Here is a 26,294-nt window from a genome sequence, read left to right as displayed (position 1 = left end):
CAAACCTGTGGCTTTGGGTAATCAGGGTCTCAAGCAAAGGGTCCTTTGAACTTACGTTAGGATCACCATATCACTACGACTGTCAACCTTGGGCTAGTGATACCTACGGTCAAATCACAAACAGCCGGAAGAAACACGATAATGCTCACAAAGACTTATCCGTCTCCGTATACTTTAGCTCTGTCAGCGTAATATTGAGGAAAACCTGGCCTCCATTGCACATCCAAATAGGGAGCACGCCTCGGCCAAGGTGAACGACATGCTGCTGCCCATGTGTCAACGGGATTGACGGCACGATAATGGCAAGTCTTCTGTCAAGAGTAAGGAATTAATGTCGCATAAAAAGGGGAAATAGCACGGTAGTCATTCATAGCTGCCCGTCATTCATAAACCCCCTCACGGTTGAGGAAGATGCCACACACAGAAAAAATAAAATAAAATAAAATAAATTATGAAAGAACGTCAAAAGACAAAAAGAAAATCTTTGATGAGACTGGGACTCGAACCCAGGAGGATTGCTCCATCAGGAATCTGGTAGTTGTTAAGGTGACCTTAACCTGACGCCATAACCAACTCGGCCATCTCACCCGATGAGGTTGTTGGCGACGGGGCTTCTTATCCAATCTCATACAGAAAATCCGGAGCCCTCGACAAAAAAAACCAGAATGCCATATTACAAGGAAGCGCCGGTCATTTGTGGGGTTGTTGCCCCATTTGCTACACATTTCATACCTCCGTAGTTCATATTGACTGGGTCGTGATATCGGAGCCAGAAAAAAAAAATCACGCTTCCAGCCAGCACCAGAGAATAATATGCAAATGGACAGATGCCTGCCTAGTAGGTAGGCGTAAATTGCTGTGTATTGATTTGCCAGATACTCATGCCATTATTGAGGTGGTTGAAACACGTAACTAGGTTTTCTGCCGGCATTGTTTTTTACCAACTCGTGGCAAGAATCTCTCTGGAATTGCGGGTGGCATAATAGCAATTTGCTAAGAAGCTCCATGTGTAGCTACATTTCAAGTAAAAGGACCGATTAGTATTTCCGTAGCCTAGATAACATAAAATGCTAAACTGAATATTGCTAGTCTATATTTGGGGCAAGTAGCAAAAAGGGAAAAAAAAAAGGCAACTTCATAAATGATGAGACTGGGACTCGAACCCAGGAGGATTGCTCCATCAGGAGGTCGGTGCTAAGGTAGCCTTAACCTGACGCCATAACCAACTCGGCCATCTCACCCAATGCGACTGATGACTTTTGAACTGTTATTCTCTATTATGGCTAGCCGTCTCTGTAATGAATAAGCTGACTACTTCGTCGACATGACCCAAAATATGGAATTCCGTGATTGCGCACTAGAAAATATTGTATTTTGTATTGTTTCCTTCTTAGGCTAAAAATCGAGAAATCACACTTTACTTCTAGTTTCTGTCTCGTTTTAGTCAGGCATTTGTGTACAGTGATTCACTTTAATGTTTATGTAGCGATAGGAATGAAATCCCTCAGGGATAGTACAGACCATAGAGCTCTTCAATGTTGGCAGAGAAACCCTCCATTGTTCCAGAACGTCCATGAAAGACTACGTAAGGATTTTAACTCCAACGAGGAAGAAAGAAGCCGCTTTATACTATGATTCAATTGCACATGAACACGCATAGACATGTTCTTTGCCACGCAACGATGCCGCATTCCCGAAATTTCGAAAAAGAAGCAGTTCTAGGGTAGGTTAGAGTGTAGGACATTTGCACGCACGGACCAAGGGGAAGAACTGATACGCGGCCACGATAAAAGGACCAACCAAACTTTTTTTGGACCCGCTGCTTGGTCCCTTCCTCATCACCATCATCAGGCAGTCTGCGGGCGGACACCAACAGCATGACTTGACACTCAGCCTACCTAACGACATTCTCCTCTTCATAATCATTGTCATGTCATCTTCCAGAATTTTTATCAAGGGCCTGCCCCCCAACATTACGGAGGCCGAGTTCCGTAAACACTTCTCCGCCGGAAATCGAGAGATCACAGACGTCAAATTAATCCCCCAGCGTCGGATAGGATATGTGGGCTACAAGAGTGCGGATGACGCGGCTGGCGCTGTCAAATACTTCAATCGATCCTACATCCGCATGTCTAAGATATCAGTCGAGACTGCACGGCCTGTAAGTTCCCCCCCGTGTCTCGTGTTGCCTACCATCCATTATGATGGTCGCTGATGGAATGTTAGATCTCAGACCCAGCCCCGAGAAAAGGACACAATTGGTCCTGTAACCTCGGCGCTCCCGGAGATCATACTACTCCGAGGTCAGCTTCTGATCATGATGTAAACACCAAGAAGCGAAAGCGAGAGGAACAGGAAACTGCTGATCCAAAGCTGCGGGAGTTCCTCCAGGTCATGAGCTCTGGTCGAGAAGGCGCCGTCGCAGATGACTCGACTGCTGCCGTTGAAGCAGATCATGCGTTCAATCACGGGGAGGTCGCTGTTCCAGACGGGGAAAGTGATGACGAGTATGAGCAAATTCCGTCGAGAAGAGAGAAATCGAGAAGGATAGAGCCCCGCCAGGACAAGTCAGACAACGTTACTCGACAACCGCCACCAAGGGATAAGAAGACTTCCAAAGATGATATCGAGGAGGCTGGTGAGAACAAGGCTGAAGCAATTGATTCAGAGATGACTGATCAGGGTCCATCGGCAACTGGCGTTACTGACGACGATTGGTTGCGATCTCGGACTAATAGGCTGCTGGACCTAGTTGATCCTGATGACCTTGGCTCTGGAGCAGTGCTAAGCCCGGTGGATGGTACCACAGAGCAAGACATGGAGAATGACAGATTATCGTCGCATTCCTCCGATGAGGTGACACCTGACACAACTGCTGATGTGACCACGAGCAAGGAGACTGCGACGGAAGACGCTGTTAGCGCCATCGCTCGCACATCTCGGCTTTTCGTGCGGAACCTGCCTTATAGCGCCACTGAAGATGATATACGGGAGACATTTGACAAGTTCGGGACACTTCAAGAGGTATGTGTGTAAATGAAACCCGATCCACTCCACCTGCCATGACTTCCTTTCCGAAAAGGCGCAATGATGAACCCCATGATAGGGACAGCTTATACCTCGGTATATGATGTGAACCTGGGCGAATATTTTAGTAGATGCTTCGATTTCTGAGCCTATATTTTGATCACACACAGCCATACTGGAGCCTATAGTTATTTTTATCTCTACGACACACATGAAAAGCTAATTTTATTTTTGGTCCAGGTTCATTTGCCCTTGACTGCTGCCGGGGCAACAAAGGGCTTTGCTATGGTGCTTTTTACAGATTCATCTGACGCGGTCAGGGCATTCCAGGCACTGGATGGGGTAACCTTTCAAGGGCGTATCCTCCACATCATTCCAGCCGATGCAAAACGGGAGCAGGGATTGGATGAATTTGGCGTATCTAAGCTGCCTTTGAAGAAACAAAACATGATACGTAAGAAAGCAGAGGCAGCTTCCAGCAGCTTCAACTGGAACTCCCTTTACATGAGCCAGGATGCTGTCAACGCCTCTATTGCCAGCCGACTGGGTGTCTCAAAATCCGAGCTGCTTGATCCTACATCGGCTGACGCCGCCATTAAGCAGGCCATTGCAGAGACTACAGTCATCCAAGAGACAAAGGCTTATTTTGCGGCCAATGGGGTGGACCTGGACGCCTTCAAGTCGCAGAGGAGGGGTGATACCACCATCTTGGTAAAGAACTTTCCATTCGGGACTACGATGGAGGAGCTTCGCAAAATGTTTGAGGAGCATGGCCAAGTCCTTAGAGTTCTCATGCCCCCAACGGGCACTATTGCTATTGTCCAGTTCGCACAAGCAAACCATGCCAAGGCCGCTTTCGGTAAGCTTGCATACAGACGAATCAAGGATAGTGTACTTTTCCTGGAGAAGGCGCCCAAAGATTTGCTCAGAGGCGACATCTTTGAGCAGACCAGCCGGGCAGCCGATCAACAGGCAACAGGGGTGCAAAAGTTTACGGTCAGTGACTTGCTGTCAAGCGGTGATAAGGCGGAAGAGGTGGAAACGACGTCTCTGTTTATCCGCAATTTAAACTTTGCCACAACCACTAGCAGGCTGGCTGAGGCTTTCGAGTCTCTCGACGGATTCGTGTCAGCTAGGGTCAAGACGAAAATGGACCCCAAGAAACCCGGCCAAACGCTTAGCATGGGGTTTGGTTTTGCCGAGTTTCGATCTAAGACGCAGGCTCAGGCAGCTCTCAAGGCAATGGATGGGCACGTACTGGATGGTCACACTCTGGGCGTGAAAGCCTCGCATAAGGGCCAAGATGCGGCCGAAGAACGACGGCGAGAAGATCGAGCAAAAAAGGCGGCGGCCCAGAGGACCAAGATCGTCATTAAGAACTTGCCCTTCCAAGCCACAAAAAAAGATGTCCGGTCACTGTTCGGGACGTACGGCCAGCTTAGATCTGTTCGCGTTCCGAAAAAGGCAGACTTTACCGCAAGAGGCTTTGCATTCGCCGACTTTGTCACTGCTCGAGAAGCGGAGAACGCGCTAAATGCGCTCAAGGACACTCATCTTCTCGGGCGCCGCCTAGTATTAGATTTTGCAGAGGCCGAGGCCGTTGATGCTGAGGAAGAAATCGAGAAGATGCAGCGCAAAGTAGGGGGCCAAGTCAATAAAGTAGCCCTTCAGCGACTTACAGGCGGAGGGAGGAAAAAAGTCACTATTGGCAACGACGAGGAGGAACTCGACACTTAGTGTAACAAGGAGGCAGAGCAATACTATTTGGCTGCCGCCTGCCGAGGCAGCACCGGACAGTACAGCGCCTATAGTTGATCAATTTTCTGCCCTATCTTCACTAGCCCAAAGTTTTCTTGCCCTTGGGAAGGGGCAGTGTGTGCGCTTCGAAGAGCCGCCTGGACGCACGGAATCGCGAGTCTGGCCGACAACAAACATCGCGTGTTGATGAGCCGACTCCAAGAAACCAAGAATTCGATTCTCGGAGCGGACGGCTGTGAAATTGTCTGCTTGTCTGACGGTAATCTCTTTCGCATACCTGCGGCCGCCTGGACAACACCTCTCTAAAGGTGTGTCTTTCTCTTGGAGAGGCGATGACGGGCCTTGGTGTGCTGGACCCGCTCAACCCTCCCTTGCGTCCCAACGCCCTCGATGCAGGCCGCTGCAGACACTTTAGCTACCATGTGCCCGTTGGGTTTTACGACAAGACCTTCATTGGCCGGAGCTCTCGTCTCTTTTGGTCGCAGACATGGATGCCAGCTAGTGACGAACTGTCGAAGACCCCATCCCCCACTGCCTCGACCACCCCGGGCGCCTCATCCATCCCATCCCCCCTGCCTTCCTCGGCGTTCTGTAGATAGATCTTGATATTTAGGTTGAGGGGCGAAAAAAAGATGGGTAGCTCTGTCAACCCTTTGTCAATATGATCCGCTGGAGCTCGTCGTCCTCCACCTATAGGTCTTGGATTTATACAGTCTTAGATCCTCCCGGGAAATAGAGCTTCGTTCCAGTCGAACCCATCACTCTCCTCAGATCATACATTTAGACCACCATTCCACATCCCAAAATTCCTTTCTACATATCTTGTCCTCTCCAACTCGCTCTTCATCTTCCCATTCAAACTTTGTTTGCCATTGCCCGAGGCATTTTTCCGGCTTCAGCGGGCTTGGTCCTCGTTCGTTGGGTCTCATCGACATTCCTTGTGCCACTCTTTTTGCCTTTGCAGTTATCATGTCTTCACTCTTTCAGCCAAGACCAGTGCTGTCATCACAGCGTTACTCACAGTCACCAGACTATGCTGATACAAGGCGTAGTATCCATAATGGCAGACTACCTCTTCGAGAGTCCACTGGCAATGCTCAATCCCACAACTTTAATGGTCTAGTCTCTTGTTATCAGAATCAGGTGGCCTTAGCACCATCTATGCAAACCACTATTCCTGCTCCCATGGTTCCGTCACAATCCCTCGATTGCCTTTACAGAGTCCCGACTCCTCGTCAACAGGCTCGTTTTCAGAGAAGGCCCAAGACTTCCGTCAATCCTCTCTACTTCTGGCCAGCTTTCCGTCAGTATCGTAACAGGCAAGCTCACAAAGATACCCAAAAGGACAAGGGTGGCGTCTGGCGTCGACCGGAGCTCGAAGATGCCTTCGTCGACTGTAAGTGGTTGCCCTGCTGCTTGATACCAGCTTTACTTCAGTCCGCTAATAGCTGGCGTCAGCTGTACTACTCATGCCTCACATGGGCCGCCGCAAGTTCTCCATGGGAGGCAAACTCCACGGCCGCAACATGCTGATTAGCGAGTACATCTTTGTGATTTGCGTCGCTCTCTTGGGCAGCAAGGAGATTTTCCGAATCGATAATAGTAATGAAAGCATCGAACAGATGGGACGCAAACAAGTGTCCAGCCATATGCAAGTAGTGAAGAAGTTTTTCGAAGATCTTCGTTGCTGTAAGTTATGCGTCTTGGCATGCATTCTTTGTAAACTGTGTATATGGGAGACATGGAATACTAACCCAGTCGCCACAGTCCACTTTTTGTTCCCGTCAGAGGAAAAGAAGGAGCCTGGCTCGACAAACTCGGATGACTACTATGACGAAGAAGAGCAGGAGTCATTCAAGTCGAACCCTGTTCTTACGGCTCTGGCAGAGGGCCGAGTTCCCGATGTCAAACCCAACTATGAGTACTTCTCCCAGCTTTTGGCCTTGCAGTCATCCATCTGCACACGACCGAAGACGTGTGAAATTTTTGTTTCGTCTTCTGATATCAAGATTCGGGATGATGTTGCCTACGATGCTCATGATACCCCCTTGGACCAAGCGTCCTTCCCTCACTTGAACAAGTACACCAACTGTGACGACAGTCCCAACGTCCTTGGCAAGGACGTTCTTTTGCACGAATACACCCGATCTCTTGACCGAACCACGTCCGCCTGCGCCAAGTCTGTGACCCGTCGATGGCAGAAGGATGCCCCTGCCATGTATGAGACTCTTGAGCTTCCCTCAAGAGACGAGGATTGCTTGCTGCTAGAAATGTGCGCCACTTTGGAATTGCACGAACATGCCAAGTTCCCCTCTGGATCGGAGCTCACAGGGTTTGTCGAAGTTGCTATTACACAGCCGGCTCTGCAGAACCATCGGTGGAAGTGCATCACACGCCTCACGAGACCCGCAGAGCTCCACAGCGATGAGGGCAAGCATGGCGTTTACACTAATGACAGCGGAATCCACCGCCGTGGATGCAGCGATTCCAAGGCAGAATGCGAGTGCCACACTCGCCCTCGTCAGGATATTCACGTTCCTTTCCCTGCAGTGGAGTGGGCCAGCATTCTTAGCATGGCGGTGCAATATCCTGATGTTGAGCACCAGCGCCTGAAGGAGAAGCGCCGCAAGTATGCGGATGGCGACGGCAAGAAGGACCTCGAGAGGGCTGGTAGCAAGCGCAAGCGCTCCGAGGATGAAGGCGACGCTGCCTCCTGGGCCCGCCGAGAACTGACTGGCAGCGACTTGATTTGCAAGGTGGCCATGTACCAGGAGCTCTGGTCTTGCGCGCCCGATTCTACGCAGTGGACTCGCCAGGCAATCATCTTTTGGAGATTCAACACGACCAATCAGTGGCACAAGTACAACCCTGTCTTTAAGCCTGCTGGGACTACCTGGCGATGGTTAACTATCAATGACCCAATGTCTCGATATCATCAGCAAAAGGCACTGGTTTATCCAACTGCAAACGTCTCTAGAGATGCTCTCATGTCACCAACTCCAACCATCAACCAACACTTGACAGCAGCAATGAATGAGACTTTCAACTCCTGGGACCAAGGCAGCAGCGCGCCTCATGTGCCACATGTTCCGCCTCTGCAAACTCCCAACAACAGCATCGGGCTTTTTGATTCGTTCTCTAACGGCCTAGCCACGCCACCGCCAACCGCAACTCTGCCTCCAGCATATCCCGCTGGGAGTTTTGATAGCCGAAGCGGGAGTTTCGATGCTCGTAGTGCCAGCTTTGATACCAGAAGTGGCTCGTTTGACGGCAACCTGGCGCCGAACAATGGAGTAGCATTCCTCCCATCGACCGGTCCGCCACCGCAACACGATCGCCAGCCAACAACCCTTGGCAACAACAACCAGCCCTTCTTCGACGGACAGCAGTCGTTCTCCGAGGTGAAACCAATCAACACAGCGGTCAACACTTACATGACTGCTAGCACCTCGCTCCAACTACCCAACCAGCTCGTCTACGACAACTCTGGCGTGGACACCAACAACATGCAGGGATGGGACATGTCTGCCCTAGACAGCTGGTCCGCAGCAGCTTCGGCGCCAGCCAGCGCCACCGCGGAATGGGGACCAAATAGTATTCCCAAGGTCGAAACCCATGCGGGAGATCATCACGGTGCCATGTGGGCTCCGCCACATTGGCCCTTATCCGCAGGAACAGCGCCCAGCTCCCATGAGCGAGGTGGGAGTCCTCGACCCCTCAAGAGACGGAGAGAGACGATGGATGTTCATGTGCCCGTCACTGCTGGATGGTGACGATGATTGATGCGAAACTAATGTAGGCGCCCTATCTGGCATAGAGACGCATGTGTTACAAGACTTGGGGAAATTTGTATGGAAATGTGTATTAATTCTGGTGTTTGGTGGAACAATTCAGTCCTGGGCGCTGGAGGAGTATTCTTACGGACATGTTCTTGTTTCTCTACTATTTTTCTGATTGGATGATGATAATACCACATACTTAGACCTATGAGCTTTTACAATTTTGAAACAAGTCTGGTTGTTTTTTTCATGATACTTGCCCCTATGCTGCTTGATGTGAGTGGTTGTTTCTCAGTCACCAAGACCACCATAAAACCCCTGGGCCTGTGACGTATTACGAAACTCGGGAGTTGTCAGCTAGCTAGCTAGCTAGCTAGGCGAGGAGTACAAGACAAAGTTCAATATTTGGAGCCCCTGCCTCATCTCCACGCCCTTTTAGACAAGGGGACCACCCTCGAGGCGAGACTATTTTGGTAAATTTGTATTCTTCAACAGGTGGAGCGGATGCAGGAACCAGGAACCCGCACGGAGAAGCCCCTGGTCTATCTGGCGTGTGGTCTGTCAAGGGAGGGCAGAGCGGGCAGAGCGGGCAGAGCTGAAGTGCGGAGAAGGACGACATGTCGTGCAGCAGAGCGTGACGCGAACGCGCCGCCACATGCAGGCACTTTAAGTGCGGCGACCTAGACGCGCGGTTCTGTCCGTGTAAAAACGACTGGTGTGCCTTGGTAGCTTTGCAGACTTGGGGAAAAAATAAAAGACGCCGCAGAGGAACAATGGTGCCTAGCAAAGAATAGACCCGCGTGGGGGTTTGTGGCAGAAAGGGAAGGGGAATGCGGCAGGAAAGCAACAATGACGACTGGAATTCAGGGTTCGGGCAGAAATACGCCCCGTTGGAATTTTTGCATTCTTTGTGCTTTTCTCGTGCAGGGAGACGGGCATTGTGTTGACGTGGGCGACGCTGAGGAATGCTGGGCTGCGTCCGTCGTGGGCGCGCGCGAGGGCGCTGGAAAAGGGGGTTGCGAGTGCAGCTGACTATTGGACTTGAGGGCGGGGGAAGGGCTGTGAGTTGGATTTGCGCGCATTTCGGGGTGCATGTTTCCTTGAGATGGAGTGTATTGGTAAATGGAATTGTTTATTGTTTATTTGATTTTTTTTTTGTCGGCGGTGGCAATGTTTGGTGGTTACGGGCCGGGTTGAACGGGTACATGGCATGTTTTTGCTTTTTTTGCTATATTCGAGGCATGTAAGTGGCCCTGCCGATACAACCTTGCCGCTGCAAGTGGACGGGGTGTTTGGTGAGAGAGGGCCATGTGTGGTTGTCGTTTGGTGGTTCCGATATGAAGAGGACAGCGGGTTCATCCTTCGTGTTTAGTTATTACAGTCGTTGTTGGGCTCCTCGTTGTGTTGGTTTCCAGTGTGGGACTGGGATTTGTCGCTTCGGAGCAGGTATGCGTGGAAATTGGGCGGGTTGGATATATGGATTATTCTCACCGCAAATTAAGGCCAAGGGCTTGAACGTATTCTGTTCGAATCGGCTGTGTTGACTGTGGCTAGTAGTCAGGTGAGATGGGTATACTCGAGGACGAGCCCTAATTTATCATGGCTCCTCTGGCGAATTCCAGTCATCTGCAGCTTCACGTATAACAGCTGCGGGCTTTGTTGCCGTCGCGTCTGGACTAGGCTGTCATTGTCCTCGCATATTGTTCAGTTAGCGCGTATCCAAGGAGCCTCGTCTTTGTGAAAGAAGGTGTGACTACTAGAGGGAGAAAAGGACCGATATTCCAAAAGGCCTTGCTTGATTGTTACGCCGTAAGTCGCCATGTTGCGTAGCACATCTATCCACACTGCACAAGATATAGTCCTCAGGAACACGGATGCCGCCGTTTCAGATTACTCTCCTGCAACAGGTCGCATGAAAAAGGAAAAAGGGAAAACACAAAGTGAAGGCGGTCAAAGGTACGGCCGGCGCTTGCTCTTGCACAAGGATTTGCACAAAGAATTGCGTGTGAGAGCGAGCGAGCAGGTTTGTGTCGTGCATGTCGTGACAAGGACGGATGTTTTGTGAAAGGGAAACAATGGCGAAAGAGAAGGCCGCAGGCATACGACACCTTGGACAGCACAGCCCGGGATATTTGACGTTTGGTGAATGCCAGGAGCAGGGGACGATGACAGGCATGACTCCATTAGGGCCAGATTCACGATCAAGCGCGAGGCCTTGACGATGGACGAATGACAGCCAGTCGTGGGCCGGGAGAGGCGCGGGTTCGCAACGGTGAATGACCCACGGGGGCAGCGTTAGGCGCGTGGTGGAGCCCGGGAAGTCCAGATGGCGTTGGGCGGCGTATTGGATTGGCCGCCCGGCTGTTTGGGCAGGAGCGAGGCAGCTGGTGGTGCAGGCATCGCCTTGAAACAGCAGCCTCGGGTGCGTGCGTCTTGGGCTGCAACATTGGATGGCATCGTGACCCCGTGAACCTGTGCAGAACTCTAGCCTTGCTCTCCATCTGCCCCTTTGACCGCAACCTGGCCGCGGCCTGGACGGTCTGCCGCGTGCGATATTTGCTGTCCTCCGAGGCAACGATAGGCCATCATGCTGCCTCGACTGTTTAGAACCGCAATCCGCGAGACAGACTCGGGCGCAACGACGATGGCTCACGAGTTCCGCTCCAGACAGGCCCGGCGGCGACCGGCCTGTTCGCCTCTAACGACCGAACCAACATGCAGAAAACAGCCTTTCTTCCCATGAGACTTTGTGTCTATTTTCTCTTGTTCTGTGCCAAGATTCTGTCCGACTGCCGACTCTCCGGTCGGGCCATGGCTCCCCCCGTCATTGTCTGTCGTGAACCAACACAGCTTGACTTGGTATACAATAGTCGCCATGGCTCGGTAAAAAGCCCAAGGTGTATGCATGAACGGTGAATGACCAACTCGCCAAGCTCTTCTTCTTTCTCCTCTTCTTGTGTTCTGGTGGCTGAGGATTTTCTTGCGGCTTTGCACTTTGACTCTTTGTTTGGCTTTTGGCTTCCCATTCCGTGTTCCCGCCCAGCATTTGCAATTACTCATTCTCCTCGACCATTGATTCAACAAACAAACCTGCGTCATTCGTCAGTCCAAGTAGACCATACAACGACCAAGTCTCCGGTCTATTCACATCGCTGCTTGGGCCTTGCAACCACGAGGCACACCAGCTGGCTGGTGGATCTGCCAACTGTCAACGGCCGGCTGTTCACTTCAATGTTTTGACAAAAACACCCAGCTCTGAGTCTTGTTCTTTTTCATTTTCTTGTTTGTTTAGCCACTTGCTTTTTCTCTCCAACTCTTCTTCATCTTGTGTTCAGAGAGCGCACAATCAACAAGGCCGTGCATGACCGTGAGCGCTCAACTACTTCTTGCCGGCGACGGGACCTCTTGATCACTTTTGACCACCTCTCCTCATTTTGATCGATTTATACTACGTCTTTTCGATTCTTGCTGCCAGGAAAATTAAAGTTTTTTTTTTTTGGTCGACTATTCTACTCCAGTTTCTTGATTTATTTCGATTCTCGATTTTCTCCCGGTGAGAAATACACTTTTGCGAACATTTCAACAGTTTGGCCCCAAACAGAAAGACAGACGAGCAGACACTCATTTGCATCTACAGTTGCATCTACTTGGAAAAGCAAAAAACCCATCTTGGCTCACGCCAGACTTATAGAAAGACGCTAAATTCAGGATATACCCCCTTACGTCCCGCTACGTCCCGCCGCGTCAACCACGATGAGAAACCTCAAATCTCGTTACGGCAACCCGTACCGTCTCGGTTCCCTGCTGGGCCTCGCCTGCTTGACATCTGCTCATTCATGGATCGAGTACGCCTACGTAATTGCTCCCAATGGCACAATGGTCGGGCACATTGGCTACCCACGAGGATTCAAGCCTCGCAGTGACCCCGGCTGGAACGACAAAATCCCCCAGTGGCTACTGCCTCAAACCGGATCGGCAGCTTACTCCGGTAAAGAAGTCTTGAACAAGTTCCCCTTCGAAGAGAATCCCAAGCAGCCCGTGCTTGAAGCCGCCCCCGGAGACCATATCGCCCTCATGCACTTCGAAAACGGGCATGTTTCCTTGCCCCAAAATCAGCCCAACAAGCCTAAGAACCGCGGCACCGTCTACCTTTACGGCACCAGCGAGCCCAAGGAAAAAGAGAACCTGTTTGACGTCCATCTCGTGTGGAACAAGGACGGCACCGGTGGTGATAAGAGAGGAGTCCTCCTTGCAACTAGAAACTACGACGATGGTCGGTGCTTCCAGCCTAACACTGCGGACATCACGAACCAACGCGTCGCCAAGTTGAAAGACAATGGGGCCCAGAACTCACAGGAGTTGGCGTGCCACTCTGATTTGAAGCTTCCCGACAACTTGAAGCCTGGTAGCTTTTACACCATCTACTGGTACTGGGACTGGCCGAGCCTGAACCCAGACAAGATTGACATGGACAAGACTGCCGATGGACTCTATCCATGGGCGGGGTCGTTTATGCGCGGCGACAAGGTTCCCAATGGGTGGACCATGGATGCCATTGCCCATAATGAGAGCTACAGCAGTGTGATTGATATCAAGATTGTCGAGAAACCAAAGGAGTTTGCGGGCAAGGATGCTGGAAAGGAGGCGTGGGTGTCTAAGCAGAACGTTTACTCCATGGGTGTCCAGGACCAGATGGCCAACAACTTCCAGGTCAATGTTGGTGGTCCCGGGAATAGCGGCACGGGCTCTGCGCCTACTGCTTCGGCGCCCGCTTCTGCGCCTCCTGCTTCGGCGCCCGCTTCTGGTCCTGCCCCGACGGCTGGTTCAGATGCTGCGAGTTCCAACGCTGGCGCTGTTGCTACCGTCACGCAATATATCACTGTGCCTCCTACCACGCTCATCACTACCGTCTTCAAGACTGTCGGTGACGACAATAAAAAGGTCCGCCGATCTGAACCGGCCCCGGAGCAATCGATACTTAGGCTTACCAATGCCTATCCGACCGGCACTCCAGGGCAGCATTCTGCCGCTAAGCAAGTGTCCTCGGCACCGCCGTATGACCGGCGTCGGGCCAGATGGTTCTAAGCCTAAAGGGGTCACTACAAATCTTGGCTTGGGTAAGGATACAAGGTAACAGGTAGATTACATGACTGGGTGGTACATTGCAAGTTCGCTTGTATATACTTGTACCTTTTTCTCTTCTCTTGGTTTCTTTTCTTTTTTTTCACGTATCGTTTTGACAACACGAGGTTGGAGGAAGATGCAGGGGACATGTCGGGGCTGGGCCCAGTCAGCGATAGATAGGGATGCGATCTGAAATAAAGTTCGTTGAGAAATGCCTGTCCTGCTCGTCGTCGTGACGTTGTTCATTCGACGTAGACCATGGTAAACCGAATACCGAATGACCATTTCCCAGCGAGGGAGCTCAAACGCAGTCTTTGTTTCACTAGTACCTTTTGTCTAAAAAAAAAAAAAAAAAAAAAACCACACTTTGCCTGGCATAATACACAACGCCTGAAAAGCCACCAGTCCAGCAACTCTTACATCTCTCCACACTGGGCAATCACCACGTCCATATTCGGCACGTCCTTGCCCTTGTACCCCGTCTTGGTGTGCTCCATCTTCCGGACGACCTCCATGCCATCTACGACCTTGCCGAACACGACGTGTTTGCCGTCGAGAAACGGCGTGGGCACCGTGGTGATGAAGAACTGGGACCCGTTGGAGTTGGGGCCGGCGTTCTACGGCAGCGCGAGTCAGACGGATGCTCTCATGTGGGAAAATAAACCGGGAAGTGTCTGAAGAGACATCACAGAGAGAAAAGAAGACAAGCTTGAGATGAGAACGAATTTCAGGAAAAGGGGGGGGGGGGGGGGGGGGGGGGGGGGGGGGGAGAAAGGAGCAAAGTGTACGTACAGCCATGGACAAAAGGCCAGGCTGGTCATGCTTCAGCTTAAAGTTCTCGTCTTCAAACGCCTTCAGGCCCCATATACACGTTGATCCTGTGCCGTCGCCTTTGAGGAAATCGCCGCCTTGGCACATGAAGTTGGGGATCTGGCGAGTTAGCCGGCCGCTTGCCGTGTTCGCGTGAAAAGAGACGTACGATGCGGTGGAACTTGGAGCCCTTGTAGCCCTGGGGTTTGCCCTGCGCGTCTTTGGACTCGCCGGTGCAAAACTGGCGAAAGTTTTCGGCGGTTTTGGGCACCACGTCTTTGAAGAGCTCGAATGTGATGCGGCCGAGGGGCTCGCCTGCCGGGTGCTTTAGCATGATGCGCAGTGCTGGGGGGCCAAACGGCGCTGGATAACGAGTGTGAATGAGGTGCCGCGCCTTCTCTTGCATATCGCTAGATACCACGACGGCTCTCGGTCTTCATCTTGAGAAATTGGGCGGCCCTTTTATCCGTGGATACTCACCTCCCAGCGTCATGTCAAAGAAGACCCTGCTGCCATCAGTCTAAATTCAGGAGGTCCTTTTTTACAAGCTGCGACTAGAGGATCTTCTACTTACAGGGGGTTCCCTGAGGCGGGTAGCTGTGTCGGCGGCATGGCTGTCGGCCGCTTTGTCTGTTCGATTATGTGCTTGCGCCTGGCGTGCTGTGGTTGATGAGGCGTGAGGCTCCTTTGTGAAGGGCGCTGGGTTTCTGAGATTTGGACTAAAGCGGACTAGCGCTGAAGCGCCGGAGCTTTTTTGGCAGAACAATCTTCTAGAACCCACAACTGGTTCAGCTTCTTGGTTCTACCAACTTCTTAGTTGGTCCACCAAGCTTGCATCAGTACATTGTTTACAAATCACTCTGGACTTTTGCGAGTTTGCATTTAGGAGGTCCGTGGCAGAATGTTTGTATCAGATGTACGTTTGTCTGCTTACACCTGTGTGGCGTTGGGCTCATGACATGCCACAGCTTCACCCCCCTTCCTTCTCTTTACAAGGTGCCTCCCATCCATTGAGGAGAGCGTCAGAAATGATAGCCCAGTCTGAGGGCAGCCTTGAATAGGACGTGATGGTTTCCAGACGGTCAGCCATGTCGTCCGAACAAGATACAGCCAGCTCCAGGAGGAGTCTAGCTCCAAGTGATGGGCACATCTATTCGCAACGGGCACGCATTCGCGACGCGGAGGCGGGCGGGGCAAAGAAACTTTAAAGCCATTTTCGACAATACGATGACAACACGCAAGAATGGCCTTACTACTTCTGGCTCAGATCGGAGCCAAGGATTGTTTCTTTACGTGGTATGAGAAGGCTCGCGTGGCGTCTTGCGTTTCTTAGTCGGTAGGTTGTACAGGTTTTCGTGATAGACGCAGGTGGAGGCAAAAAAGGACACTACATGTCGTGCGCCCTACGAGGCAGAGTGAGGGTCCATGTAAGCGTATACTCACTCTGACCCGGAGAAACACATGTGGCTAGAGACCATGTGCGGGTGAAGTTACTCCCACGAGCCAAAGTCAGCTGCCGTCTTCGGAGGATCGAAGCAGCAACAATGGCCCAAACCCCTCCGTCTCTCCCCTATTACACGTCTTGGCCATCTGGGACTTTGCAACTTGTGAGAATAACCATGACAACCATGTTGGGAAACGGAACCGATCTGTGTACCGTCGTCCAGGTTCCCCCCAAGTCACGAAAGCAGCGCCCTATTGGTGTTCTAGAATTTGAATGTTGGCAACTCCTAGCGCGAGTGCAATCTTGCTGTGCCCAAGAAAGACATTCTCGTTCGGTTTGCTGGCCAGTGTCTGACACATGATGAGTCTGTCCGTGTCAGCGTCCCATGTCGTATTGAAGAGTCGGATGTAGACACTCAAGTCTTTGAATCTTCTGAGAATATTAGCTTGCACGCTCCTTCATGACCCGCAAATAGCTCCACACGAGTTCTATCAAAAATGTCGAGGGCTTTTCAGAGGAGCAGGATGCTGCTTCTGTATGGCAACTTTGTGCCAATCCTTGAACAAGGTGGCAATGAGGCCGTGCTTTTCCAAGCTCATAACCACGTGGGACATTGAAATTTTGCACAAGAGCGCCAACGATTGTATCTCGAATCTTGACATTGTCGCTATCGGCGGAAACGAAAAGATGGCCGTCTCGTGCCTGCTCCCGGAGTGCCTCAGCTGCAACATGTCACTGCTAAGCTTTCCGCTCGTAAGCTTGATGCTGGTTGTCAAATTGTCATGATTACAACCGGCTCGGGTATCTTAATTGTGTGCCTGGAAAAAGTAATAACATGTATTCCGCTCTCAGAGCTTATATATAATGTCGCACATCGACATGGTTTTGCCCTTGCGGCATCTGCCGTTATCCAAGACACACCAAGCTCAGCATCGCTGACGAAACCTTTAGAAACCGGGGTAGCTTCAAAAAAACATGATCAACAGCTTCTCAGGAGCCCGCCCTATTCCTCCATGATCAAATGGCCATGGCCGTATGGGAGTCCCTCGCGATTGGCAGCTCGGTCAGACATCGACCTGAAACAAGCTTGTTCCAGTCAAGGATACTTCAACGCAGTGGCGAGATAAAATACCCGAATTACTTACCACGGTGGCAGGACCTAGAGTTGCAATAGAGGGACCTGTCGCAGACACCTGCCCGAAGAGGTTTGTTATGAAGGAATAAATAACCTGGGTAGAGCCGGCCCCTTTCACAATTCGGTCGAGAATTTTATCCAAACAGGTTGTCTTGAGTCCCATTTGGACGATATTATCCATGAGAGCCCAACCGCGATCGAAGGAAGCTTCTGTTTTCCGCATTGACCCAAGTCCCTTGCTCCAGACATTTTCGAACTCGCCCAACGAATCCGCGGTATCGTTGCAGGCTTTTTATAAACCGTATGCTAAACATGTCTCTATAGATCCAATGATTCCGCCTCTCCAAAGTTCCCTGGTGGGCTTGAAGATTAACGGCTTTCGCCCACAACAGCCGTCTCAACCGTCTAAGACCGAGGTAATTTAATGGTTTCGTCTTCCTAGTAAGCTTTTGCCACACTCGAAGCCGTTCATTTGACGGCAGAAACGATAAACTGCCTGCCTGAACCGCAAAGGTGATTCTCGTCGATCCTGAGACGAGGAGAAGAGTGTAGCTGAAGCCATCTGCATGGAGCACCCAACAGTGGAAACCTCCCGTCTTAGGGTCACATTGCTTTCTTTGGAACCAGCAAGGCCGCAATTCTCGCTCACTCAATCAAGTTACACTCTGCAGGGTACATGTCTTATGTCGTACAAGACTTGCAGGAGATATGCCAGGTTTAATACTAGACCGTCACCCGCGGCGTGAGAAAGCCCCTTGGATTACCCTAGGGCTCTATAGGCTCGGAGGCCGTTGAAGCCAATACCTATCAGCTGAACTTGGAAAACGAGGCGTTGGACAGCCGGGTGGTGCTGTCGTTTCAACCCCCTGCCGGCACTTTTATTTTTCAACATCATGAGGATTTGTGTGTAGGCAGTGCGAGGGGGGCTTTGCTCATGCCCAACCATGGTTCGGGTCAGGAGCTTTATTTGCCCACCTCGCCGGCTATTAGTGCAGGAACTGAATTTCCGTCATGGGGATCAAGAGCACCTGCAGATGGTGAGTCAACTCTCTTTAACTTTTAAACATGACCTCTTTTGGTTCTGCCTCGACAAGAGTTGTCGAGATATTGACCATTGCTAGTCGGACCGGATAGATAGGGATCTATCACCCTGTATCTCTTGCTGGTTCAACCGTGACTTGGCCAATGGGTCAAGTTGAACATTAAGAAGATGAAGGTGCCATTGGTTGGTTGTATGCGCATTTTGAGCCAAGAACTTGCTCATATAGGTGTTGCTGCGGCTAGAAGAGGATCTGTGAGGCCTCATAACGCAATTTTCAGTTATCGTGCCAGAGCTTACAAGTGAGCAATCATAGCCTAGACAAGAAGTACTGATAAATGAACCTATTTGGCTAGCAGAGATGAACAGCTGTGCATTAGATGCTTCAAACTAACAAAGGGTCAAAGTTCAAAGGGAGACCCGAGGCATAACCGTACGCCGTAATTCTTCTTGTTCAAGCACAACGTCGGGGGAGCATCTATCATATGACGCTCTACACAACTGATACCGCACCGATTAGCAGCGCCTACGTACAATGACCAGCATAGAATAGCAAGATCCTTGTCCTTGGCATGGCAGCCTCCCGGCTCATGTGGTCGGGATTGAGTGTCGGCGAGCCCAGCTTGACCATATCAGCAACGAAGCGTCTATACCCAGCAGCTTGCGTCACCAGCTTTTTGCAAGGATGTCACTACATTGATATCGTAACCTTCCTACACCCCATGTTCAGCTCCGGACCCAAGCAGGCAGTGAGGCTGACTGAACCTGACAGGTAGCAAGACTTGAAAGATGCATTACCATCTCTGTGAATAAGCGGTTATGGAAAGTAAGTCTGGGGTGCTTGGTTGCTCTATACTATCTAGGTAGGTTTGAGTCTTCGAAAAAAAAAAGGGGGGGGATCTAAAAGCAGACTCAATCGACACTTGTTGCTAGGCTTCGTCACGCACCATCTCTGCGAAGGAGAGGTAATCGCAAGTGAGTGCCAGAAGCTTCGTTACTCCATTACATCCAAGACACGCATGAGCCCTAGATAGAGGTCCAATTGGACCTACAAGCAGCGAGGCATCTGGATCACCCTACACATGTACAAGTCTGTGCAGACTATGGCCATGTTTCCAGTTGGACTTGCCGGCCAGAGCACTCGATAGCGAGTTTACATCCATTCCATTGTTTCAACTTTAATGAAGAGGTTACGACTACAAAATCCACGTCACACTTGTACTCGCAACTCGCTACCCGGATTGGCTATGCCGCAATCTCAATCAACATGAACAACAGGTTCAATCACCCCAGCCATTTTCGTACGAATCAAACACAGTCACTATCCAAAACGACTGTGCTACCTTCCTTTCCCGATTTTCCGCAACGCCAGTCACGTGGAGTACGGCTTTGGTCTGGCTACATGTGGTTGTCGTGACATGGCAAGGGTGGCGTTGTACATTTTGTCAGCGAGACTTGAGAGTACACTGCCGATTCTGCCGAGGACAAATTACAGATAAAAGTCTACTCGAACGGGACGCGGGGGCGCTCATGATTCTCGGCACTTGGCGGCATATCAAACAAATATGTTTAACAATGGTGTGAATGACGCGGCGCAAGTTCCAGATGACAATCATACGACTGTTTTCTACTCCGTACAGCGAGGGCTTTTGTTGGACAGTGCCCGAGGGCTGTGCAGTGGATGGTTTTACGACTTGAATAGACACCTACCTTGGTAGGTAAATAGACAGATAGATGCCAAGTAGCTGGCCCAAGTGCCAAGATTGCAAACAGTAAGATGGTGAGGAGTCGTGTGGTAGAGTCAAGGCTTCTGCACAGCCATGAGGTGATGTGATGGGAAGAAGCGGGGACGGAGCAACTAGTTGGACGAGGCGGGCTTTGATATGCCATGCCACGAATGGTGATAAATTGATAATGAAGCTTGACATGGCTGAGAACTTGGTGTGCGCTCATGCCGTGCTTGAGGAGGCTATGCTTGAGATTGTGCGCGAAAGGCTGAATACGCAATTGTCCAACCGATACACTCGATACAAGGCTCCGATGACGGGAATTCGGGCAACGGTGCGTATTGGTTGACACCCAAGGTGTTTCGCAATTGCACGCCTTCAAATGTCGACTTTGTGCCTTGATCTTGCATTTGTGCCACAACACAATCCTTGGTCTTGCGGCTTGTACATGCGCCTAGGGACAATCTGCATTCACTTGATATATAGTTAGTTAGTTGGGCCTTGTAGTTATACGACTGCCACGTTTGTCAAAATTGAACCAGAAATCGCACACCCGGCGTCCGAACCCGGTTGCCAGAAAGTAATCCGTACATGTGTCCGTGTCAATCGGTATCCCGCCAGTCAGTCTGCACAACGGCAAATACTCGAAATGTTTAATTAACTTCTTTGCCTTTCCTGCTCGTACAAGGTCCATGGAAGCTTTCATCGGGGCAACTCCGGCGGCAGCGGCAGCGCCACAAACAAACTGGCATTGAGTCTGAGACGTTGGACTTGGAAGTCGTCGGTCGCAGCGAGTTGAATTGCACTGTCACGGGACATTTGGAACAGCGCTTGCCGTTTCGAACCGGCATTTGGAATCTTAGATCCCCTTCAGGCTATTTAGCCAACCGGCCTATGCATAGCCCGTCGTCGTCATTTGATTGTCAGATGTGCTCAGCCGCATTTACAACCGCCGAACTCGAACGGGGCGACGGGGGACATAAAATAGGTAGACAAGCTCGAAAATGATGCCAGGGACAGTAGGTGGCTTGAGTGAAGACACTGTGGGGTGTGTAGAAGTGCAGTCTTCAACTCGACTTATTCGCTGAGCTCGAAAGCCTGAAGTGAACGAATGTTGGTGGCTAAGCCACGCTTGCAAGCCGAGTTGGCATCCACTATGCAAGCGTCAGGGCCACGATGCAGCCAAACGTTGTACTAGTAGTGTCCCTGATGAAGAGAGAGGTCCACAAAGCCACGACGACCAGCACACAACCCTGTTCCTGTTTGTGCTCTTGCGTCCGAAACCTTGGCCCAGCTGTTCGCTTCCTTCTCAAGTGACAAGGGTCGAGGGCCGAGCTGTGACACTCGTGAGATTCTGAGACAGGTAAAGCCCAGCTGCAGTAGTGGCGGAAAGCGATGTGGTTCAGGTTGCTCGTTCTAGTACTACAACGCGGACAGCGGAACAAGCAAACAGTTTGTATTTGATCCATGGCTCGCGGACGGGCGGCCCGGCGTCAAAGACATTGATGCAGATTGCGATGCGATGCGATGCGATGCGATGTGGTGCGTCTTGGAGGTTCCCGACCCCGGGAGCCTGTGCCCATTCGATAATGTGGCGGACATGACAGCATCGGAAACAACTGATCCCCCAGCCCATTGCACTGGAACGCGCACTGCTCTCAGCTTCACCTCAGCTGTTCCGCGCGTGTGAACACAAGCTGTATTGTAGATCATGTCTCGTCTCAACGGGAAATAGCTCAGTTAGAAAACTTGGACTGGGCAGCTTTCCCAGGCCTAGCCGTCAAAGTTTTGTCCTGAAAGCAGGCACCGCGGGAAAGCACAACACGCTCCGTCTCCCACAGCTGGTAAGAAAAGAGGCGTTTTGAGCCGCCGTGGCGTGAGATGCAGCCACTTTTCCCAGAATTCGGCCTGCCCGGAGTTGAGCTGTTGGCCTTGCGAAGCTTGAAAGGGGAAAAGGGGGACTTCGGAAGATCAGACGGTTGGGGCAGTGAATTTGAGGTTGCCCTGGTCGATTACGATGTCGCGGGAGTTGATTAGAATCTGACGACAAGTTGAGTCAGCAAAAAAAGACGTTCAGAATGACGGGGCAATTGATGAAAATGGCTCTCTTGGAATCTATGATGATACAAATTTACATGGCTAAATAAAGACGAGGCAAAGACCATGGCTACTTCGGAAAGGCGGATGCGTTGTCCCTAATCCCCATTTGCCGTAGTACGATGGCGGCAAGACGGTGCGGGCTGCGACATCATTCTGGCAAGAACGAGCTACTCGTTTGGGAAAGAGTAACTTGGGGAGTAGAGGTTGTTCATTGACTTCAAAGTTGTTGTACCCAAGTGGCCAAGCAAGTTGAGAGAAGGTCTACTTTTCACGATGCGCATGGACGTTTGCAGAATTGATGCATTGACGTATCGTTGATAATAGCCGTTGGAGAAGGGCAATTAACTGCAAGCGGTCGCTGCGACCCTGTGGTGGCCAGTTTGAGTCATGGGTCTGCTCTCAGATGCTGACGAGATCTGACGATGCTGGTGTGCCTCCACACGCTTGAGCAGGTACGTGGGTACTTGGATACCCCGGATGTTACGTCAGGCCGTGATGATGGAGGGAATGCCACAAACTTCACTGGCCTTGGACCAGAGAGCAGCTTCGTTTCATCACTCCACCATCGAATTGAGAAGCCGCCTCAAGTATGTTTCGATAGACGCAGGGGATCTCATGGTGCAGTTATTACATCATGAGATGATGAGGCCGGAAATCGCTGGCGAGCTGCTCGCATAGTATGTGAAACCCCGTTGGCGCCTCCAACGTTGGTGCAGAACACCTCACCTGTATATCGTGAGGCTAGTGCCAAGCCGTGTCGAAGGCCTCGTCGACCGGCCGGAATGGTTCTGGAATACCAGTGACATTCGTTATTCCCCGTCTTGGAACGGTGAATCACGTCCATCCTTCACAAGCCGGTCAGATGCAGTCCTGCTTATTCAGTTGAAACACTGATATTTTCGTAATACGCCAAATACCAGCACAGCTGGGCTCATGCATGCAGCTTTGCCCTTGACCCTCCAAGACAAGGGATGAGGTGATGGACGAGCACTCGAGGGTGCACATGTGAGTGCGTGAGTCGTAGCGGCCAATCAAACGTGCGGGCTGCCAGGACCGCTCCCTGTTAGTGCCTGTACCCAACCGGACCAGAAGTGCATACCGATTACTCCGTACTCACAACTCGAGTGCGGAGTACTAGACTCTTGTCCCAGGACCCACGAGGGTGATACATGTCTTTCGAACGGGCGGTACTTGCGTTCTCTCACAGCGGAGAGGGCGCCAGCCGCTGGTCCAGGCGTGAGGGGTTGTTTCAGTCATGTACCCGGCCCAGCCTGTGCATGTACCTGCCGTGGACTGGCGGTGCGCTCGGGGCCACAGTGCCATCACAGTATGCCGACCCGCCCACTCGCGGTGCCCCAGATGGTGCCCCAGATGCAGCATATGTGCAGCGCTGCAGCGCACTTGAGCCCGGTCGAGCCGGCTGGCGGCCCCCTGCAACATCACTTGTAAGTTGGGACGTTGAGACTGGGCCAGCTGTGTGTGTTCGTTCAGTGCTGCCAGTGACCCCCATCCGAGGCCGTCATTGATCCCTCACATCCCTCACACCCGAAACCATACACTATCGCGTGCGTTGAGTGCGTCCACTCGTGTCGTATACCCGCAAGCCAAATATTAGTTGGATACGCAGACTGAACGTGTTGGAGGAGACTGGCTGGCGCGGCTCAATGGATGCTCCGTCGCGGACACACCGGCTGACTCGCCCGGAGCCGTTTTCCAACAGGTAACTACTACCTAGTATGTTACGATACTATACTAGTCCGAGTACCCGCGCTACCGCGCTGGCACCAGTTGACATTGGGACCTCCTCCAGCCTGCCAACTGCCTGGACGCAGGGTGTGCCAGCCCTTGGCTTTTTGCCTCCGCCTCGCCTCTCCTCTCCTCTTTGCCCATATACCCACTTGCACTCCCGGCTCAGTCCCGACATTGAAACTCCAAAGCCTCTCTTTTCATTGTCCCTCATACGCCCCATCGACCATCGCCGTTGCACGCCTGCATCCGCAACGTCGCGACGTTAACCGTTGAATGCTCGCCGTACCTCACCTCGCCTTCCGTGCGATTGATTGATCCCTCGTTTTCTCTCACTTTCGTTGAGCGGGCGACTCGACCCCGTCTCTCCTGGCCGCCTACCAGGTGCCGTTTCTACTCTCGTCTGGTGCACGCCCCGGACGCCAGACTGAACTTGGAGGATTCGCCGTTTCTTGCAATCGCCAGAAATAGAACCTGGGGTACCTTGAAGGAAACCTCTCGGTTGGCCTCCTTTGTCGGCTTATGTACCCCATGCCGAACTAGAATCCCATCCCTTTGCGCAGACGTTCGAGATTATCCTCGGCGACTCTCCGTTCAATCGTCACCATGGCTGTCATCGCCCAGATGCTGGGTGAGGCTGCCCTCCTTGTTGCAAGACAAGTGTCGGATGTGGCAACGGCAACACCATCACCGACCGAATCACCAACGTCAAGCGGTACCCCTCCGGCTACAACTTCGCCTGCCAAGAACGACAGTTCAAGTAATGGAGGATCTAGTTCGCCCCTCCTCTTCTTCGTTGCCCTCGGCTTTGGTGTGGTCTTTACAAATCTTTGGTAAGAAGTTTCCGGAGCCGGCGAAATGGCGTACATGATCTTGTTTTGTTTCCTTGTTACCAATTTACTCTCTGTCTTGGTAACGCTGGGGCGTCTTAGAGATGGCGAGTGCTTATACTATCTCAGGATCATCGTCGGTGTCAAGTATTGCTTCCGATACAACGCCCGCAACCGAGCCAGAATGACCAACGAGGAGGGAGAACCTATTACTCTCGAGACCGTCCACCGGCCGCGCAGACGTCGCGAGAAGAAACTGATGACTATGGACGAAGTAAACGAGAAATTCCCCATGATGAAGTACAAAACCTGGGTATCAGAACGGGCCAGGGAGGGTCTGCCGACTGCCGGAGGTGTCTCTGTCCCGCCAAGCCGCGCAAATAGCATCCGCGATGCCGATGGTATTCTCCCCGATGTCGCAATTGTTAAAAGCCACATCTCGACCGAAGCCCATACTATTGATGAGTCCGAAACCGCCACAGCCGCCGACGTGAACAAGCGGGACGACGAGAAGGCGGCCAAACCTGAGTCAGAACTGGCTGGCGAGACGGCACAGACCTCTAGCGCACAAGAAGACGGACCCGTTCCGCTCCGTAGAATGTCTACTGAAGATGAAGATGACGAGCACATTGACGCTGCCTTGCCGCCTGAATGCCTCACGGCGCCTGGTGATTCGTGTGCCATTTGTATTGATACTCTGGAAGACGACGACGACGTCAGAGGGCTTACTTGTGGCCACGCTTTCCATGCTGTTTGTGTCGATCCTTGGCTGACCAGCAGGCGAGCCTGCTGCCCTCTTTGCAAGGCTGATTATTACACACCGAAGCCTCGCCCCAATCAGGAAGGCGATGCCAGTGCCAACAATGGTAACGGCCTAGATCCTCGAAACCACACCCGCCTCAACCTGCCAAGCGGTCTCCGGTCCGCTTGGTTCCGCAGCAATACTGGATCATCTCGAGACATTTCGTTTATGCGCGGCGGCCGTGACGGCAGATCACGGGGCAGATCATCTCGGACACAACCGAGCCTGCAGGAGCGCGGCACAACCACCACAACGCCCGCCGAATCTAACAATGGCGGCATATTATCATCCATCCGCTCGGCCTTGCCATTTGGTCGGCAAAGGAATCAGCAGCCTGCGACATCAGCCGCAACCAACCAAAATGTAACACCGGCACAACTAGAATCTGGCACTCGTCAAGCTGCTAGCCAGTGACGTGGACTGGGTGTTATACTGGGTCTACTACCACGGAGCATTTCGTGCCCACATGACTGGGGAAAATCGGCCACCCCCACTACGTATATATATCACATTTGACGCCTCTTGGGACAAATTGATAATTACGGCTTTCAAAGCAATGTCTTGTTAGTATTTCGTATGGCTCGATAATACTGCCTACCATACTATGGAAGCCACGGAGGCCTGTTCCTCACTCTGTATATGGTTTTCTTTTGTCAGCCTCTTCAGGGAAACTAACTGCTAGCTTTACAAGCTTCGCGAGAGGAGTTTGGGAAGACTTTCATGGATGAGCTTCCAATGATACGACGCAGTACTTTTTCGTTGAAATGGACGATGGTGGATGTCTACTGCTTGAGAGAGATGGCCGTATCTTGTTGCATTACGGCGCTGGGATCACATGGACTTTTTATCTAATTGTTTATTGTAGCGGCGGAGTTGGTCGGTTATATATGGCATATTTGGTGGCTGTACATGGTCAATAGCAGTGAATGTTAAATTATATGTTTTTGTCTGTAATGTATCTTGGGTGAAGCGG

At 51.6% G+C, this 26,294-nt stretch overlaps 6 protein-coding genes and 2 non-coding genes across 8 annotated transcripts; 5 read left to right on the top strand and 3 right to left on the bottom strand.

The window, feature by feature from the left end:
* Positions 1 to 485: 485 nt before the first annotated feature.
* J3458_019965 lies at positions 486 to 588 on the bottom strand. The gene has a single exon. It is a non-coding gene; the product is annotated as a tRNA-Leu (tRNA).
* Positions 589 to 1,142: 554 nt separating this feature from the next.
* On the bottom strand, positions 1,143 to 1,241 carry J3458_019964. The gene has a single exon. It is a non-coding gene; the product is annotated as a tRNA-Leu (tRNA).
* A 589-nt stretch (positions 1,242 to 1,830) lies between these two features.
* On the top strand, positions 1,831 to 6,449 carry MRD1_2 (Multiple RNA-binding domain-containing protein 1). Its single transcript, XM_007814390.2, has 4 exons — positions 1,831 to 2,161; positions 2,227 to 3,024; positions 3,268 to 6,181; positions 6,244 to 6,449. Exons 1-3 carry the CDS (start codon positions 1,931 to 1,933, stop codon positions 4,762 to 4,764), a joined length of 2,526 nt encoding a protein of 841 aa, XP_007812581.2. The 5' UTR covers positions 1,831 to 1,930; the 3' UTR covers positions 4,765 to 6,181; positions 6,244 to 6,449.
* On the top strand, positions 5,755 to 8,814 carry J3458_019962 (uncharacterized protein; the record flags this gene model as incomplete). The annotated part of the gene is made up of 3 exons (XM_007814389.2): positions 5,755 to 6,181; positions 6,244 to 6,474; positions 6,553 to 8,814. The coding sequence occupies 3 exons, from the start codon at positions 5,755 to 5,757 to the stop codon at positions 8,556 to 8,558; spliced, it is 2,664 nt and encodes an 887-aa protein (XP_007812580.2). The 3' UTR covers positions 8,559 to 8,814.
* Positions 8,815 to 11,925: 3,111 nt separating this feature from the next.
* On the top strand, positions 11,926 to 13,649 carry J3458_019961 (uncharacterized protein; the record flags this gene model as incomplete). The annotated part of the gene is made up of 2 exons (XM_007814388.2): positions 11,926 to 11,931; positions 12,273 to 13,649. The coding sequence occupies 2 exons, from the start codon at positions 11,926 to 11,928 to the stop codon at positions 13,647 to 13,649; spliced, it is 1,383 nt and encodes a 460-aa protein (XP_007812579.2).
* Positions 13,650 to 14,104: 455 nt separating this feature from the next.
* Positions 14,105 to 15,110, bottom strand: CYP3_2 (Peptidyl-prolyl cis-trans isomerase H; the record flags this gene model as incomplete). Its single annotated transcript, XM_007814387.2, has 5 exons — positions 14,105 to 14,305; positions 14,481 to 14,618; positions 14,668 to 14,813; positions 14,979 to 15,004; positions 15,073 to 15,110. The coding sequence occupies 5 exons, from the start codon at positions 15,108 to 15,110 to the stop codon at positions 14,105 to 14,107; spliced, it is 549 nt and encodes a 182-aa protein (XP_007812578.2).
* Positions 15,111 to 15,324: 214 nt separating this feature from the next.
* Positions 15,325 to 17,493, top strand: J3458_019959 (uncharacterized protein). Its single transcript, XM_066121783.1, has 2 exons — positions 15,325 to 15,414; positions 15,467 to 17,493. Exon 2 carries the CDS (start codon positions 16,725 to 16,727, stop codon positions 17,067 to 17,069), a length of 345 nt encoding a protein of 114 aa, XP_065973400.1. The 5' UTR covers positions 15,325 to 15,414; positions 15,467 to 16,724; the 3' UTR covers positions 17,070 to 17,493.
* Positions 17,494 to 24,295: 6,802 nt separating this feature from the next.
* Positions 24,296 to 25,735, top strand: J3458_019958 (uncharacterized protein; the record flags this gene model as incomplete). The annotated part of the gene is made up of 2 exons (XM_007814386.1): positions 24,296 to 24,522; positions 24,649 to 25,735. 2 exons carry the CDS (start codon positions 24,296 to 24,298, stop codon positions 25,733 to 25,735), a joined length of 1,314 nt encoding a protein of 437 aa, XP_007812577.1.
* Positions 25,736 to 26,294: the final 559 nt, after the last annotated feature.

This window comes from Metarhizium acridum (genome assembly GCF_019434415.1).
Source record: "Metarhizium acridum strain ARSEF 324 chromosome Unknown scaffold_568, whole genome shotgun sequence".
Taxonomy (NCBI): domain Eukaryota; kingdom Fungi; phylum Ascomycota; class Sordariomycetes; order Hypocreales; family Clavicipitaceae; genus Metarhizium; species Metarhizium acridum.
Note: the sequence above shows the minus strand (reverse complement) of the source record. Positions and strands in the feature narration are given on the sequence as shown.

What these genes read in the sequence shown, in the direction of transcription:
- MRD1_2 (XM_007814390.2), top strand. Translation starts at nt 1,931, where the DNA reads ATGTCATCTTCCAGAATTTTTATCAAGGGCCTGCCCCCCAACATTACG. An exon ending in CAGTCGAGACTGCACGGCCT is followed by an intron (nt 2,162 to 2,226) that starts GTAAGTTCCCCC and finishes ATGGAATGTTAG; the next exon opens with ATCTCAGACCCAGCCCCGAG. An exon ending in AGTTCGGGACACTTCAAGAG is followed by an intron (nt 3,025 to 3,267) that starts GTATGTGTGTAA and finishes TTTTTGGTCCAG; the next exon opens with GTTCATTTGCCCTTGACTGC.
- J3458_019959 (XM_066121783.1), top strand. Translation starts at nt 16,725, where the DNA reads ATGATTACAACCGGCTCGGGTATCTTAATTGTGTGCCTGGAAAAAGTA.